This window comes from Aquila chrysaetos, chromosome 3, assembly GCF_900496995.4.
Source record: "Aquila chrysaetos chrysaetos chromosome 3, bAquChr1.4, whole genome shotgun sequence".
Classification (NCBI taxonomy): Eukaryota; Metazoa; Chordata; class Aves; order Accipitriformes; family Accipitridae; genus Aquila; species Aquila chrysaetos.
In genome coordinates, this window is record NC_044006.1 from 24434444 (window position 1) to 24452700 (window position 18257).

At 40.8% G+C, this 18257-nt stretch overlaps 1 protein-coding gene across 4 annotated transcripts in view; it reads right to left on the bottom strand.

Moving 5' to 3' along the window:
• TMEM108 (transmembrane protein 108) overlaps positions 1 to 18257 on the bottom strand; it is a 173303-nt gene that overhangs the window by 75802 nt on the left and 79244 nt on the right. For all 4 annotated transcript variants that reach the window (XM_030009687.2, XM_030009684.2, XM_030009686.1 and 1 more), the window contains one exon: positions 12293 to 12374. In XM_030009687.2, coding sequence (XP_029865547.1) covers positions 12293 to 12332 — 40 coding nt within the window. In that variant the 5' untranslated portion in view covers positions 12333 to 12374. The remainder of the gene's footprint in view (positions 1 to 12292; positions 12375 to 18257) is intronic.

The following is an 18257-nucleotide window of genomic DNA, read 5'->3' on the forward strand; positions in this document are numbered from 1 at the left end:
GATAGGTGTTGGTAATGTCATAATCAAACACCACCTGATTTCCAAATGAGTATTTGGATTCATGAATTCATTTGGTTCATCTCCCATCCTTTGACATTTTGACAGCAGGCACCTGAGGGTGCAGAGAATGTTTCCTATAGGGAACACAACCCTTTGAGGATTAAATGTAGGATTATTCAACCAGGAAATTTAATTTTAAAAGACAAGTACTAGGAGACAGATTTCTTTTTTCAGTCATTCTTCACACTTTCTGTAATAATCTGAATACTTCTAAAAATAAAAGCAGAAGGATGGCATAACCAATGCCTGTTAATAGAAAAATAATTGGCTTAAATGAGGCACACACTCACATGCACAAAAACTAAATGGCCCAACAATTCTTTTGAGAGTTACAATATTTTTAGCCATATGGTATTTCTTATTAATTGTTATAATTACTAACTAAGAGCCAAATGTATGCTCAGCACTGTACAACATATCCAAACAGGGTCAACCCCTAGCCCAAAATGCTTACAGTTCAAAGATAAGACATGTAGGAACAGGAGATACTGATAAATGCAGCGACAAGAACAACAGTCCAAGGTCTCCCCGATATTAGGAGGTGGATCGGGCCTTACTCTTGCAGCTGCATGAGGAACATCCCTCCTCCGAGAATGACAAAATGGGCTCTAAGCCTTTTCTCCTCCACAGAGTCAGCAAAGAAAAAGAAGCAAGAAAGAGGGAACGTGTTTTGAGGCTTAACAATCCACACCGGCTCTACAACATATTTTGGGCCTTTGGCAATTTATGCTAATTGAATGTAACCCTCAAGCTGTTCTTTCTGTGATGGGGCTGCTCTGGAGCACAGCCAGCCCAGAGTCCAGAGAAGCACAAGCTCCTGCACTGAACCATTCCGTGCAGCTCTGGGTCACCACAGAGCCTATGAACCAGGGGAACAACGCTGAAAATGTTGATGCGCCGGGGAACAACGCTGAAAATGTTGATGCGCCAGTGAAAAACACTGTGGCTCTGGTAGGAGTGAAGCACACTTAACTGGATGTCCTGGTTTGGGCTTGGTGCTACAGCATCCCCACAGCTCTCCCTGCTGCGGGATTTGCTGCCCTGCCTATTTTACTCAAGGCCAGGAGCAGGGAACATGCACGGGAGGGGGCAGTGGCCTTCTCAGGACTGTGAAGAACTACGTGAAGTCACCAAATGGCATCATCACCTTCTGCAAGAAAGAGGGATATTTTCCATACTGGGAAACACCCATGAAGACAGGTGCCTTGTAATAGAGAGAAGCTTATTAGTCAGGAACATTAAGAGATGCTCCCCATAACGATTCAGACCAAGACATTTTCCTCAGAATTGCCTTTGATTTCTGAAACAGATTTTCCTGAAACAAAAGCTAGTCAAGTCTACATACACCGCACACCACTCACCCCAGGTTTTCTCTGGCTCTGTGAACTACAAGGAGAGAGGACCTTCCTTTTTCCTGTAGGAGCTCTTCCTTAGACAGTGTACACTAAACATTCTGCCTTATGCTGTCTCCAGTCCATCCGTCTCCATCTCAGAGGCCAGAGGATTTGTATCTGATTCCCTGTCAGTCACATACATGCTTTGCAGTGACTTTGCAACTAATGGTCCCAGTCATAAATGTCCCAAGGGCCAGGAAAGATGCCCTGCCATATGCATAGCTGAGGCCCAGGGTCTTGTTATTCTATCTTGTAGATAATCTCTCTCCTAAGGGATTGCTCTGCTTGAAAAAAAGGCTGCCAGTGTCCCTTCCTATTATGCCGTAGCAACTACTCCATTCCTGCACATCCTCCTTGTCTGCTCCTGGGAATCGGTCTTAGAGCATCCTCCTTCCCTAAGCACTTATTGCTCTTTCTCCAGCGCAGGCTTCATCCTTAATAACTTTCAGGGCACTTGTGTGCAGCACAGACTGTAATGTGATTAACTTTATGCTTCATGACCTCAGCGTTAAGAAGTAGGTCCTGGGGCAGGGATTTGACATGAGGCTCTGAGGCATGTATAGGGCCTTGATCAGAAAAACAGCTCTTCCTTCCTGAAATGGCACAACAAAACAGCTTTGAACTAGGTGAAATGGCCAGTTGCTCTAAGGAAACAACACTGCCAAACCCGAGCACTACTGAAGTGAAAGACATAAAACGGGAGATAATTGCTCCATTCTACCTCCAAGACAAGGCCAAAAGATCACAGGGTTTGAAACCATTTTCTTTCTCTCCCTTTGCTTTAAGGCACTGAATTAACTCTCCCTACACAGATACAAGTGGTTTGCCCTGCAAGCACACTGTTGTCCATTTATCAGGTGCTCTCATTGTTTGTTATCTTCACTTTCTTCTCTCTGACATCTTAATTGTGGTGCCTGTGTGTTAATTGTTAATGCCCTCAGCAATGAGAAGCTGTGATACTGTAATGAATTCATAGCCTCTACAGGAGCCAGTGATATCTAATGCTTTAGAAGAAGTCATCATTCTCCTTCCCATGGGATGCTAACTTCAAGAAGCAGTGCCTTTTTCAAATGCATAAAGAATTAGAAACTTCACGTTAAAGTACTGAGAGCCCCTCACAGGCTGGCTGCAAGGGAATTCCAGCAGCAACAAAGCCCAGGGATTTACAAAATGGATTTATAATCTGGCCAGAAATCATGCTGTTTTTCACGCTCTTTACACAAAAGTACTGTCACTAATACTCCATGGTTCACTCTGAAAGCCACAATGAAATGTGATGTGAGGTCTTGTGTAAGTGCACAAATTTTCAAACTCTTTTAGGTTCTCCTGCAATGACTCATAACTACTGATGACATTGGTTATCAAGCTATTTAAGACCAATATTCCTCAGGGATGAGAGGGAATTGCTTGTTCCCTTTCTAGCAGTAAGGAAGGTCCATGGGTTAAAGACCACAATGAGAGAGAGTCTGTTGTATGGTCTGAACATTTCCATCTAAGCAATATTTTAGCTTTCTACGCAGAGCATGCTTTATTCTCTCACAGGACTGGACATGTGCTTCTACTGATGATGGCAGTGGCTTGAAAGATATCTATGTGCACCAGCAGTCCAGAGTAAGAACAACAAACAGTATAGTGAATACAAAATATGCACCCAATAAGTTTGATCAGCATGTGTTTTAGTGGGTATCTGAAATACACCACAGATTGCAACTATACCTGCCATAAGAAACGAATATATCTCCTTTGTTAAAAGGAATATCCAGTCATATCTCCCTCCCTGCATTGTTTCCTTCCCTGATGATCCCTTCACTGAAAGGATACAAGAAAGGTTTCTTTTCCTTCTTCTCCCAGCAGCTGGAATCTGTTATAACAGAATTAGGAAGCAATGTCTTGTGAAAGCTACTCCGACCATGGCAAGCTGCATGGCAGCGTGAACACACCAAGAGCAGCCTTTGTGGACCAAATGCATGTGGGATTGTATAGAAAGGACAGAACACTCCTCCTAGTGCATGAGACAGATCATGTCATCAGCTGTAACATTTTAAATTGGAGACTTAAATTAATTGCATAATTTCACTGGAACCTAAATTAATTAGTTAACGTCTGCACAATGCTGTGACTAGTACTGAGTAAGAAGCATTTGCTACCACTACTAGGAACTGTAAACAGGCCCTTGATTCAGTGCCCCTTCTTTTTTTTTTTTTTTTCCTTTCTTTATAACTTGGACTTTGTAAGCACTGATTATTATTCATCAACACTGAAGCAAAAGACTTACGTTCTGCACAGTATTACATAGTTTTGCAACAAAGTCTGCTGCCTTACATTAGGAGAAAAGGGATCAGATTTTCCAAAGTATCTTGGCACTCTGTATCAGACAGACGCGCCTTGTGCAATTCTTAAAGGCACCTACAGAAGTTTCCTACTTAGCCACCATGAAGATAGCAGGTTAACCTGCCGAGGTTCTTAGGAAAACTCACTGAGTGCCCAACTGAGTTATTAAGCATTTGCTGATTTGGAAAACCTGCCCCCATAATCCTGTCCTTGTCCCTGGATATGACAGGAGCCTGGTCTTGAGTGAAAAGAGTAGCTCAAGAACCACATCATCATCACAGTAGAGCAGAAAAGCTCAGGGATGGGAAAGCTGGCGGGGTTACCCTGCACTATTCCTTCAAAACCCAGAGCGGTGGGTTCCTCCCGGGCACTCGTGGCACACGTTGTAACAGACGCACCAGCCAGTGTGGGGACCCAGCTCCTCCACCCCAAGGAAACACGGCCTTGGGGCTGTGGTTCCCTTGCCTTCTCTAGCTGAAGGGATGTGACATACTATAAACTTTCTCTCCTCATTTCCACAACTCTTTTTGAACCTAGTAGAGGAGTGGTTTTAAGTTACTCTAGCAGGGGTAGAGTATTTTTCTTGCCAAGGTCACTGTTCAAACATCTTTTGTGGGACATAAAACAAACATCTTCCTTTTATCCAAGAATAATGTGGGGAAAAAAATCATGTGAAATGAGACTGTGGGCTTTTTCCAGACCTTGGGAGCACATCCTGCCCTTGAGGTTTCAGGCATTGGAGGATATACATAGTTTAAACTAATAATGTACTACAAAACAATACATTCATACCAATTATGCATAGGCCTTGATTTGTCAAGGAAGTTTTGCAGATGCCTATCTTCAAAATAAAGACCAGCCGGATGCACTGCTTTGAGAAGCAATGGCTTTATTCCAAAGGCTAACGCAGATGATGTTTCACAGCAAGTTTTTTTGCGGTGGAGTTTTGAAGTCTTTCATTGAGTTGAATGTGCTTAAATTTTGGCATACGCTCAAGTTCTGTGGAGATCTATTGCAGAACTGGAGAGGACATCTATATATTTGCTATTTAGAGATGGGACAGGGATAATACCCATCACATGCTGCCAAGTTGGATGACACTATGTTTTATATGCATTTCTTCCAGACTGTTTCTACAGGCTGTAATGAGCTTGGTTTTGTAAGTATTTCTTCTAAATTACTTACACAGCCTGCAGTGAGCTACAATGGACACATACATGAGTGATCGAAGCTGCCATAACCTCCACAGTTAGGTCCTCCTTATTCAAAAATAATGGGATATAGAGTGCCAAGGGGTGGGTGGAGGGAGAATGGTTCAAAGGCTTTGCAAAAAGTCAAAGACATTTTTAACATATAAAAGTTCCAGCACCTAAACACGGCGGTACAAATATCGCCGTATTACTGATACCAGTGGTACGTGTCCCTGCACATGGCAGTTCATGCATGGGGAAATATCAGATAACAATGTATATGAAGTATCTAACAGCCATTTTCTGTCTTTCTTGCAGGAACACTGTCACAGGGTAATTCATGGACATTAGACACCAGCGTGCGTGCTCACATAAAAATTTTCTTCTGTCAAATTACTGGAATGCAGTCCAACAGCGATTCAAGCCTATGGCTAGTGGCTGCTGTAGGAGCAGTCTGTCTGGTGCTAAGAGCTCTATTTACATATTTAACTGCCTTTGCTGGATTAGGGCTTGATTGCAATATTGTCAAAAACATACCAATGTCTCTTAGGCACAGCTAGCAAGAAAAGAAGGCTTTGGGGAAGGAAATAAATGTTTGACAGGATATTTTTGTTTTATAATGCGACATATCAAAGCAAGCTGGGAACATGAAGGCTGGGAATAAAACCCCAATCCTACTAAAGTCAATGGGAGTTTTGCCACCAAACTCAATAGGACCAATATTTCATGGTCGCTAGGCTCCTATCTGCATATCACTAACATTTCTTCCTCCACTTGACTTGACACTGAGTCTCAAAGACACACACATGAAACTGCACAAGCTGCTAAGTCTTTGTTCCTGAAGTTTCATTTCTATTAGAGATGGATGAATAGACATTTGAAAAGGAAAATTGAGAAAAGTCAAATTTGTACTCCTGTCTATTCACTCTCCCTCTAAATCCTCTCTCTCAAGGCTTGAGGCAAACAATACTGAATCTAAAATAGAAGATTAGACAGATACATTGTCTACAATGGGGATTGCTTCAGGTCCAAAATACAAATAATTCACAACATAAGATGGAAATAGTATTGTGGATTCATTTTTGACCTATCAAATTATTGTTTTAATAAGACAGAAAGGAATTTTAAAACCAAATCCTCGCAGCATTTTCCAACTTGGGTAAACATCTATATTTGTATGTATGTATTCAATATCTCCTGGTTTTCTAGCATAATGGTCATGGACATTGTTACCAGAATGTCCCACAACTGGTGTGTGAATGGTTGATGAATATGAACACTGGGAAGTTATCCATGTTCTCATTAATTTTGAAAAATCTACAGGGTTCTAGTGTAAATAGTACCAGTATAAGCATAAAATTAAAGGTACTTAATGCCAAGAACATTATCAGACTATCAAATGATATGTGCAAAGGCACGAATTGCTTGCTTGCCAACAGAAAAAGAAAATACAATAATGTAACTGTCTGTTGGCTTTTTATCCCAAATTCAGTGTCAAGGACTTAAACCATGACCTGAAATTCTACAGCCCCAGGCCTATTCCACATCTTTCTGTGCTTCAGCAAATCTGCAAGAACCGTGGAGAAGTTTTCACAATATGTTAATTGTTTGGGAGGGTTGCTACGTCCTAAATTTGTATCTGCTCTTGGCAGAACAAGGCAGAACATCCCCTCCCCAATAGATGTACCTCAAACTCATTAAAGAGTTTGTGCAATCTGTGAAACACTACCCAACCGTAATGTCTTTAAGGGCAAGAATGTTCTTGGAACCAGCAAATTTAAAATAAATATTGCAAACTATTCATGGGAACAATCTCAGGTTTGGAATCACAAGAGCCATCCGATTCACAGACTTGTGCTTATGTGTGTCAGCTGAAATCTCACTAAAGGGCACATCAAGGACACTGGAGCCTACATCTGATAAGAAAATGCATATTTAATTTTGTTTCTTTATAAGGTGCATCAGTTTGCTTTTAAAGCTGTCTTTAAAAAGGTCTGTTTTCCAGGAAGGGATCACAAAATGGAAAGTTGCAGCTTCTTTCAAGAAGGCAAACTTTTTGCTGAGAAACTGAAGCAACAACCTTTAATTGAATTCTGGGAAAAGCAAGTGTTGATGGACTGCTTGCTGCGAGCTGCCCGATGGGCAGTCTGTTACCAAGCCACATGACTCTCAAATAAAAATGCTCCAGCCCAGTGAGTATCCCAAAAAGCTTTGTACATGAAACACTGCATACCCAGAGGCTGTTTACCTTTCTAATTTTTAAGCAAACCAGATGGAATCTGTTGCTGGATAACCACTCCCTGCTGCTCTCTTTGCTCAAGCTAACACCTACCAGCCTAATAGAGCACAACAAAAACGTTTTCTTTTCTCTCTGCAAGTCCTTGTGAATGATAGGAAGAGACTCTCTGCTGGTCTGTATCAAGTGATCCCCAGTACCTTTAAGCATACATCAGCTGTACGTTTCTATCGCATGGATTAATTATACACAGCTTGTGCAAACGGAGAGCCCTCTGTGGAAGCAAGCAGGCTCACTTGTGCTAAGGACAGAGTAGCTAGTGGTCACAGGATCAGAGGGTTTGATGGGAGCTTTTGAAATCATCTAAATGACCTCTGTCTCCCCCGAGAGATGTCTTTTTTCCCATTTGGTGCTTCAGTGGCAGACTAAAATCCTCCTGACTAGCCTGTTCTAGCATTTCAATGTCCTAACCTGCTAAAGCAGTTTTGCCTGATGTCTAATGTTAAGCTACCTGCTCTATAAATCCATTTCTTCATGTTTTATCTACTACTATGGGCAGGGAACAGGTTATTCCCCTGCTGCTGGTAGTAGTCTTTTTTGTAGTGTTACCATACCTCCCCACTTGCTATAAACGAGCCATGTATAATTGTATCAGTGAGCCATCAGCGCATACCATCTTATTAATACCTCATAATTATTCAGACAGTACCTGGCAACAGAAACAGGAGTTGGTGGGTGTTGGTTCCTATTAGAGGCAACAGGCATTAGGAGATAAAGCTGCTCAGCACCTTTCAGAAGGCACTGAGAATTGGGTCAGGAATTTGACAAACTCACATTGCTTATCAAATATTTATGAAAAGAGGGATGAGCCCCAGGACTTGCTTCAGACTCAAATGGAGCACTGGCTTGTGCTAACCCATTCTACAGGGTGAACTTCACGGCACGAGACTTAACCAAAAGGCAGGCAGGCAGGCAGCCAGTTAAAACTGAGGAAGGTGAGCTGCATCCACAGCAAGGGGAGACAAGATTTGTGACAGCCTGTGTTACAAGGCATGGCCACTCACTGCCATTTTTGCTCAGTTTGCTACAGAGAGTGGTGCAAGCCTGTACAAAGGAGACTCTTTCTATTGATATTACTGGGCATTGTGCCAGGCCTCGGAGATGAAAGAGTGATGCTTGGGAACGCACTAAGTGATAATGGCATGAAGAAACACTCGGACTGGCGTTTATTTCCAGATGCTATGGTGACAGGTCCTCATACAGACACTGGTACTGTAAGTAAACAGAAAATAAAAGTCCTTCCATTTTTCAGGAAAATAATGTCTGAAGAAGAAAGTCTTGTATACAGCTCGTGCGCCAAGGGCTTCACCAGTTACCTTTCTCCACATTTTTCTCAGTTTATGTGCAACTTGGAAGCCCTTACTAAACAGTGCACGCATGGTAAATTATAATGTGCATGTTTTATGACAGAAAATGCAGACATATTGTGGCTCATGCTGTAGGGCTTAAATCATCACATTAGGTCTTTATAAAAAATGGCGATTGCTCAGCCTCATGGGAAAGGCATTTGCATCTTCATCATTACAGAGGCAACAAACTTCATCCATAAAGATGTGCCTAGAACAAATGGCAGCAAATTGTGGACACATGTTTTGCTTTAATTGGTCCTCATCAACTCAATCTAGCTAGTGACTTCAAAGAGCTCTCACTAAGAAACCTCTTCCAAATTCTTTGTTTTAATCTTTTTATGTTTTCTTTAAATGTCTTACAGATTTCAGATTAAATAGAATCTTTGAAGATACAGTTTGAAAGCAGTGCTTCTTTACAGTTACATCACGTGTTTAATTACTTATTCATAAATTATGAATGACTAGAGGTAAAGTAGCATCGCCCAGAGCCCCTGTCCTGGGCCAAATGTAGCACTGCAGTTTTTACAAACTCTACCTCTTGACTACTGGGATCAGAATCAAGCCATCTACAACCATATTCAAAAGAGCAGCTGCTGCTAGTGCCATTTTCACATACTATTCTTGATCAGCATAAATGGATGGAGTATGCTCTTTTTGGAAAGCACAGCAGAAGAATATAGATGGCAATAGACTGATTACATAACTCATTTAAAATTCACCAAAAGAAAAAGATGTATGCTACCTTTAAAATCTTACTTGGATATGGGCCTGACTTTTAAAAATACAGCTAACAAATCCCACTAGTCTGTAAATCAGACAAATATCTACACAAGTCTTTTCTCCTAGTCCTAAAGCCAAGCAGTCCTCTTGAGTACGAGGGGTCCCGCTGTCTCAGACACTGCACAGACACAGCTGAATACTGCACAAATGAATAGAGGTGGAAGCGAATACACAGAAGAGTGTAGCCACTACTGGCCCAGTGGCACAGCTGGGACACAACCAAGATGTGACAAGCCCCGTAACAACACACCAGTTTGGGGATGAAACTACTTCTTCCTACATTTCTTAGCCACAGGCACACTCATACATGCACAGACAGAGCACTCGCCAGCTGATCACCGTTTCTACAAAAACCACCAACGCTTTGTTCAAGCCATCCTAGTTTTTGACTCACAAGAGTACATACATAGGGCACTTCTCTCTATAGCCCTAAGCCTCAATTAATCACTCATAACACAGCAGACAAGGGGAAAATGCTGCCACATCAGAGAGGCAGCACCATCGGCCTGCTTGTTGCAGTTGCAGATGAGGAAGGCAGGCAGGCATAGGACATTGGTGAGTCAGCCCAAACTAGAACATTCTCTTTTGGCATTTTCTCTGAAGGTTTGCTTTTTTTTCTTCTCTGTATAGTAGCAGCAATTTTCCCTCTTTTGTGGAAATGAAACAAGACCATGCTGCAGGCCCTTATAGCATAAAGAACAGTTACAGGAAACACATTAAAGTAATTTCCTCTTCCTTGGTTGCAGAATGCACTCTCTGGAGATTGTTTTTAGTATTGTGGTGTAACTGGGGGAAAAGTGAGCTTAAGTAACACACCTACAGGGCATCTAAAAGAAAACTGATTTAATAGGAATTAAGTAACTTGGTGGATCTTGCCATAGGCTTCTTACAAACCAGGCAACCAACCAGCCAGCAAAAAAACTCACTCCAGATGCCCCAAATATCTCTTATACAGCTACAGCTGTTGCATTTGTACATTTAGTACACATTTTTGCTGCACTCAGAGAATAAAGCAGTTTGCTCATCTGTCAGTAGAAGTAGTATGTTCAGAACCCATCTTTTCAAATTATGTCATGGAGTTCACAATATCGTTGCCTGTTCATACTGTATACATATGCGTGTGTGTGTGTGTGTGTGTGTATAGTTTGCTCAGTCTCTCCCTTTTCATTTTCAGTATTCCTCTAATTGCTACCTAGATCTTCAACATATTACCCTGAAAAATACAGTTTAAAGCAGCAGGGATAGCAATGGGGAATGCTGCCAGGCAGGGAAGCATGGTTAAAAAAAAAAAAAAATACAGACAGACCCAACACTGTGATAGGCTGGATGTTGAGTATACCTTCCTTTTTTCCCCTACCATGTTGGTAGAAATGTAGTCATACAGTTCAATTTCATATTTGCATTACAATGAACCTCATGTTGGTCCAGCAACCGAGATAATTTTAGAATTTACTATTCAACACGCAGAAATGTGTCAAAATGGGACAAAATATTCTGCGTCCTTAGCTGTGGTAAAACTACCACAGCCCCCACTGCTGTCATTGGGTTCCTGGTTCCACCGCTCCCTGAGGAGCTTGTCCCCCACTGCACTCTGGCCAGGCACCCAACCTCTGGAGCCAAAGGTGTGCTGCTGAGCAGGTCATCTGGCACATCTGTCCTAGCTTTACGCTCATGAGAGAAAAATGATCTTGGGTGCACCTCCAGAGTCTCCCCTGAGATGTCATGAAGACGCAGCTGAGTTTCTCTTATGTCATGGGAGAAGCTATAAATAAGAATAGGAATGCTAGCCAATCTAGCAAAGCAGAAGAAATCTCTCACTCTATACCCTGATGGCAATGAGTAAAGCAAAGATAGGCTATTAACTAGATTTCTGTAACAGTCCATAAAATATTTGTTACACTTAATTTTCACACACACCAATAAAAGTAATAGTCCTTGCATTGCTCATTCCATGCATACTAAGCATGATTTTCCGGTTTCTGTCTTGCTTGGACCAGAATAAGAGAAACCCATACAAAATTGTCTATGAAAATATATATCTCGAAGTCAGAAATTACACTGAATTGAAGAGACAACATTAAAAAACCTTTTTTAGATTCTTACTGTAAATTAGCAATTTCCTTTGTAAAATATAAGACAGCAAGTCATTACACTTACATTTTGTCTATTCTTATTTTATTTAAGCTCTAAAATTTTGAAAAGTTGTTGCTTGTGATGTTGACACTGAAAATTGTCAATCTACAAAAATGCTTGAACAGTGTCAATACTGTTTTACACCTAAAACCTTGCCTTACTCCTGTGAACAGGGGAGGCAGCCCCCATCTACACAGTCTAAATTTTACCTGAGTCTTTTTGCTGGACTTTCATATCGGATGGACTCTTCTGAAAGCCAAAACTTGGAAAAAAGAAACTAGTCATCTCAGGAAGTGACACAGAATGTAGGTCTGTGTGACTCTGGAGCTCCCTTCCCTCACTCATAGATCTTTTATTGAGAGACCACCACTAGACATGCCAAGTGGGATGGATCCCTTTTGTCCACTGAGAACTAGACAAAAAACATGATTACAGAAATGTTGCATTATTTCTTCCAACCACCATCCTCTGTTTCCAGCTGTCGTTTTTCTGAGGGTGTTCACAGTTGCAAGGCACAGCAAATCACTTTTACTTTGTATAAGACTGCAGAATCAGCTGATACTTCAACTCAGCTTTTTAATACTTCTCCAAATATCTCAGTTATCAAGGTAATTTAACTTCTACATGGTTCCTTCAGATACCTGAAGCAAGGCACATGGTTAAGTACCTCCCTGAATTGTGCCCTGCATAAATGTCACTATCTTATGTAAGGATTTGAATAGTTCCTCTCTTACAGAAAAAAAAAAAAAAATTACTTACTAAACAGTTGGCAATAGAGGACCCGTAAGCTTCTCTTCATGGTATCATGTGGTCCTGCTGGTCTGCCAGTTTATTCATGATTCTGTCAAAAAAATCAAGAGAAGAAGAAAATTATTTATTACAAAACATAAGTTCTATCGTTATACCTGTTGATTATAAAGTAAGATGAAGCTTCACAGGAAAATCGTATTGATTAGCAATGGGAAATTGCCCAACTGCACTCTGCTTGTGTTAGCCACTCTCTCCAACAGCTTGGCAGTGAAGGGTAGAGCTACGGCCAAAAAGGGGAAAAATTCTCAAGAGTATACAAAATTCATGCACTGAGAATTACTTTCATGTTGTGCCTATGACTTGATAAAATAGATCTCACAAGAGTGTTTTTAGTTTGGGGAAAGGGTCCTCACGGGAGGAGCAAACGTGAGATGCCGACACGGCCAGGCAGCTGTGCTGCGCACACAGGGCTGCAGTCTCCTCCCCGAGTCTCACCTTTTCGCATCCCTCAAGAAGTACAAGAAGGAGAAGTCCACCCTCCTTTTCCAATCAAAATTTCAGTGCTGCCGAAGGCGGGAGATCCCAAACTGTGCTCCAATGGTAGCAGAGGGCAGCTTTGTCCTGGCAATTTTTAGCTTCATGTTAGCCAGCTGTTGTAGCTCATACCACCTCCTGAGCTCCCCACCAGCTACCTGGGCTGCAGCTACAGCTGCAGCAACTGGAGAACCTTCTCTATGTCCTTGGAAAATTTCTGTTTCTCCGAAACTGAACTATCTCGGTGTAGGAGGGAATCTCATAATTATTCTAACTGCTGTCTGAAAACGGGATGTGGCAAAAATATCTGACCACCCCATCTCCTTGCCTCTGCCCACTTGGGGAGTGACTAATAACATTTTATGTGTCCTCAGATGGTATTTTCAAACACTCGTCACTGATATTTTTCACCTCAGTTTTAAAAATATTATGAAAAAATAAATCCCAATCATGCTGATATTAATTATTCACCTTGTGAGGAAGATAAATGCGTAAATCAGAAGTGAAAAGCAAATGTAGTCCCAACGCACTGCTGTGAGTAATGTCTCACTGAGTACCCAAAGACAACACAGCATTTAAGCTCTTCATTCCATAAAAAAGCATTTGCTAAAGATTCATAACCAATTTTGAAAGATAGGACACTGAGATCATCCTCCTAAAATGCCTCTTGTCAATATTAAATAGCATGTAGTATCCTCTAATTTTCAGTTCAATGTAATTTCATCTTCCAAACTCCTGGGGACGTTTCTGAGTCATTTTAACATGCTCCCAGATAAATCTTTCAGAGCTTATTTAAAATGCAGTCTTGAAGACATAAGACAAACAAGTCAAACCAATGAATAACACCTTTACACTGAATAAATGCTGAGGAGTTTGTGGAAACAGACACGACTTTTATGTGGAAGCCTCAGAAGATTGTGACTTTTCTTGCCTGTGTTCTGTAATAAAGGATGCTTGGGTTTTGTTAAATTAGATATGGATATTTATGTACGCAAACACCATGTTTTTGGATTCTCCAATGCTTTCCTTTCCATTTAAAACCAGACCCTAAAAACAACTGAGTAACTTGCAGAAATGTCAGTATTTGCAAGGTGTTTTCTCCTAAATGAAAGCAATCACCTGTGAATTAATTTGCTATTTTTTAATCAAAATCAGAATTAGACTCATGCTGCTGTTTGATCAAGAAAACTTGCAGAGGGACTCCTGTTCACCCCTTTCTCCTTAAGGTTTACCAAACAACAAAGCAGACATAGTAAAACCCCTCATTTTTTATGCATAAATAGACATCATAAAAATACAATGGAAAAAAGGGAGAATCTGACACTGCAACCCTAAATCCACAATATTTACTTTGTATAACTTGAACTGTGCTTGGCAACTGCGATTTCATACAGTTTTTGGCTGTAAACCACAATTTTTTCATATTTCTCTTCCATCTCCATGTTAATGCTACCCATAACGTATAAAGGTATTTGCTTATAAATTCTGGTATTGTGGTATGTCCTGGTTTCAGCTGGGATAGAGTTAATTTTCTTTCTAGTAGCTGGTATAGTGTTATGTTTTGGATTCGGTATAAGAATAATGTTGATAACCCACTGATGTTTTCAGTTGTTGCTAAGTAGTGTTTATACCAAGTCAAGGATTTTTCAGCTTCTCATGCCCAACTGGCAAGAAGGCTGGAGGGGCACAAGAAGTTGGGAGCAGACACAACCAGGACAGCTGACCCAAACTGGCCAAAGGGGTATTCCATACCATGCGATGTCATGCCCAGTATAGGAACTGGGGAGAGTTGGCCTGGGGGAATCGCCGCTCAGGAACTAAGTGGGCATCGGTCAGTAAGTGGTGAGCAATTGCATTGTGCATCACTTGTATATTCCAATCCTTTTTTTTTATTATTATTATTATTATTGTTATTATTATCATTATTAGTTTCTTCCTTTCTGTCCTATTAAACTGTTCTTATCTCAACCCACGAGTTTTACTTTTTTCCTCCAATTCTTTCCCCCATCCCACTGGGTGGGGGGGAAGTGAGTGAGCAGCTGCGTGGTGCTTAGCTGCTGGCTGGGGTTAAACCACAACATGGTTAAAACAAATGGTATGCTTTTGCGTATATATTTATTTAGACAGCACTCTTAGGGTCATTCATCCTGTGCTAGGAAATAGGAACTAGTGTGCATACGGGGACAGAAACAAAGATTAGCACTGGAAAACTTTCACTATGTTCTTCTGTTGCCCTTAGAAGATTGATCTTTGTGACTACATGGCCATAAAATTATACATAGAGAAGTCAGTAAAGATGCATAAACCAAATGTTGCCGTGAGTTTACATCTAAATTTCTTCAAAGTTCTCGGTGTGACTTAGGGTGAATAGAATAGAATAGAATACAATACAATAAAATACAATATTTCAGTTGGAAAAGACCTACAATGATCACCTAGTCCAACTGATTTAAAATTAAACATGGGTGGAAAACACTGCAATTAAACTTTCCATAATTTTTAATACCCTATTTCTTGTGTACAGGAAATGCATGTAAAGCAAGGATTTATTTTACAGATACTGTAAGGCAAGAGACATTTTATGAGATTTATTTGCATACCTTTGGAAGCCAAACCACACCAATGATGGTTTTCCAAAGACAGAGACTGCTTGCAACAACTATCAACGCTGCACAAAGTTCAGGCAGATGAACAGCCCATTAAGCACCTGAATCAAGACCTGACATAAGAACAGCAGAACCACTGCTGCACCTACCCAGGTGAAAGCTCCCGTGAGCCCATTATCCTGTCTTTACCATTAGCTGCTAGCAGGACTGTAGGGAAATAACGTGTGTCCTGTGTTCGGCTGGGATAGAGATAAGGTTCACAAGAAGGTGGGAGGGGACACAGCAAGGACAGCTGATCTGAACTAGCCAAAAGGATATTCGATACCAGGTGACATCATGCTTACTATATAACCTGGGAGAGCTGGTGGGGGGAGGAAGGATCACGGCTTGGGAATGGGCTGAGCATCAGGTTCCAGGTGGACAGCAAATGCATTGTGCATCACTTGCTTTATACATTCTTTTATCAGTATTATTGCTATTATTACTTCTTCTCTCCTTGTGTCATTCTATTAAACTGTCCTTATCTCAACCCACAAGGTTTTACCTTTTTCTTCTGATTCTCCTCCCCATCGCACCAGGCTGGGGAGGAGTGTGCGAGCAGCTGCGTGATGCTTAGTTGCCAGCTGGGCTTAAACCACCACAATTTGAAACAACGTAAGTGTAAAGTAATCCTTAAACCCTGGCATAGCTTGCTCTATTTCCAGCAACCCTGAGCTGACTACAGTATCTGAGCTGCCATGGTTTTTAACTTGACAATAATTATTCCTTACTTATCGCCTCTGTGTCATACAGAATTTTAGTCTTTCGTTAGGTCATTTAGAATCTCTTTTTCAAGCTGATGAATAATCATCTTTTTGTTTCTTCCATACAGAAGATACACCCTATGTCTGATAATTGTAATGCCTTAAGGTGTACGTACCCCTTCCAGTTTGGATCTGAGAAGTAGGGAACAAAATTGCATGCAGGCATCAAAACTTCGGTGTGTATTGGATTTTTGTGAAGTTTCCTGTTTCTTCTCTACTTGGTTCCCAAGCCTGCCTATGATTCTCTTTTCCTCTGTGACTGCTGCTGAGCAGCAGTCCACTGTTTTATAGACCTACCTGCTACAAATCCCTGAGGGGCAATAACTCCTCTGGAGTTCATCCTCAGGTATGTAGAGCTAGGACTGTTTTTCACCTGTGTATGTGACTTTGCAATTATCAGCACTGAATTTCATCTGTCATTTTACCACTCAGTCACTTACTACCATGACGTTTCTGAGAGTTGGCAATGAAGGCCAGAATTATTTTTATTATATAACAAATAGACACCTATTGTACATAACAGCTTCTGAAGTTGCCCCAGTTTCGACACTAATACTAATTTTGGCAGCTTCCATGGAAGTTCAATCATGAAAAATCTTCTTTATCTTTAAGAAGAGAAAGCAAAGATTCATGGTTAGACGTTTGAAAAGCTGCAGAGGAAACCTCCTTTCTGAGTATCAACCCATGTCCAGCCATCACAGTACTATCTCATGGCCATGCAGGCACACCTAATCCAAAAGTTCTTTTCCTGGAAGTACCTGGTTTTTGTAGTCTTTAGCTTATGAAAATCTTTTGCAGGTCTTCTGTGGTAAATACATTTATTTATCACAAGCAAGAAAGGTTACATATTGAGTGGCTGGTAGCTGAGAGCGCTCCGGTTCACCAACCTGTGTTTTCTTAAGTGTTTGAGTATGCAGTTTTAGGCACTAATAGATTAGCAGAGTTGTGCACGTGCAGATGGAAAATGCAGACACACAGCCAGTTCCTGACCTTGGGCAGATTGATGTAAAACCAGAGTATCGCCACCTGTTTTTAATACACCATCACTTACAAGAAGAAAAAAAATATGAAGAGTGAGCAGAAACAGAAATTGTCCTGGAAAAAAAAATAGATTTGGAAAATGTGTGTTAAACTTTAATAATAAAAAATCTAATCTGAGTACCTGAGTTTTGTTCCCATTTTATCCTCACTCTATTCTTTAATCCTTACCAGAGTTTTCTCGGGAGTACACTTCTCCAAAATATTAATTTTAAAACATCCTGTGCTTTAATGTTTGAGAAGCCATTCTGAGTATTTGAGGGAATTACCTGTTACAAAGATACCAGATCTTTGATTAAGATTTAAAAGATCCTTAACCTTAATTTCCTAGATCCATATTTAGGTCTCCAAGTAAATGGGCATATTCCCAATTACTCTGAACACTGTCTCTCCTCTGAAAACCAGGAAATTAAGGTATAATTATGACATTTGGGGTTTTTCTATATTGTAATTCATATTGGTGTACCTACTGATATATTTTGAAACAAAGTAATAAAGCTCGTGCAAGTTTGTACCCAAATAAATTTCAATTTAGAAAGACCCATCTTCAGTAGTTAAATTGGTGGAAATTTCTATCCAGAAAAGGTGTCACATGCCTAGCCTCAGAGACCTCTGTTTGACAATATCGGCTAAACATTTGGTGTCTGAAATGGACTTACATATTTTGCCCTTTTTAGTGCACAATATTTCACATAGAGTTTATCTTACGCAGAATGATGAATAGACATGCGGGATCCCTATGGACAGCTAGCAATATTGTCTTTCACAGTAAGTGATCCCCTCAACGTTGCAGCTAAATTAAAGAGGACAATGAAGACATAATGATGAATAGAAGACAAAAGAGTCCAAAAGAGCTGACAGCTCCCAGCCATTCATTATGTCTGATGGGGAAAAAATACCAACAGTGCCTTAAATTAAAGAAGAAATGGAGGAGAACAGGAGATTAGTGTTGAGGCAAAGCTAACAGTCAGTGGAGAACCTTTTTCTTTGTGA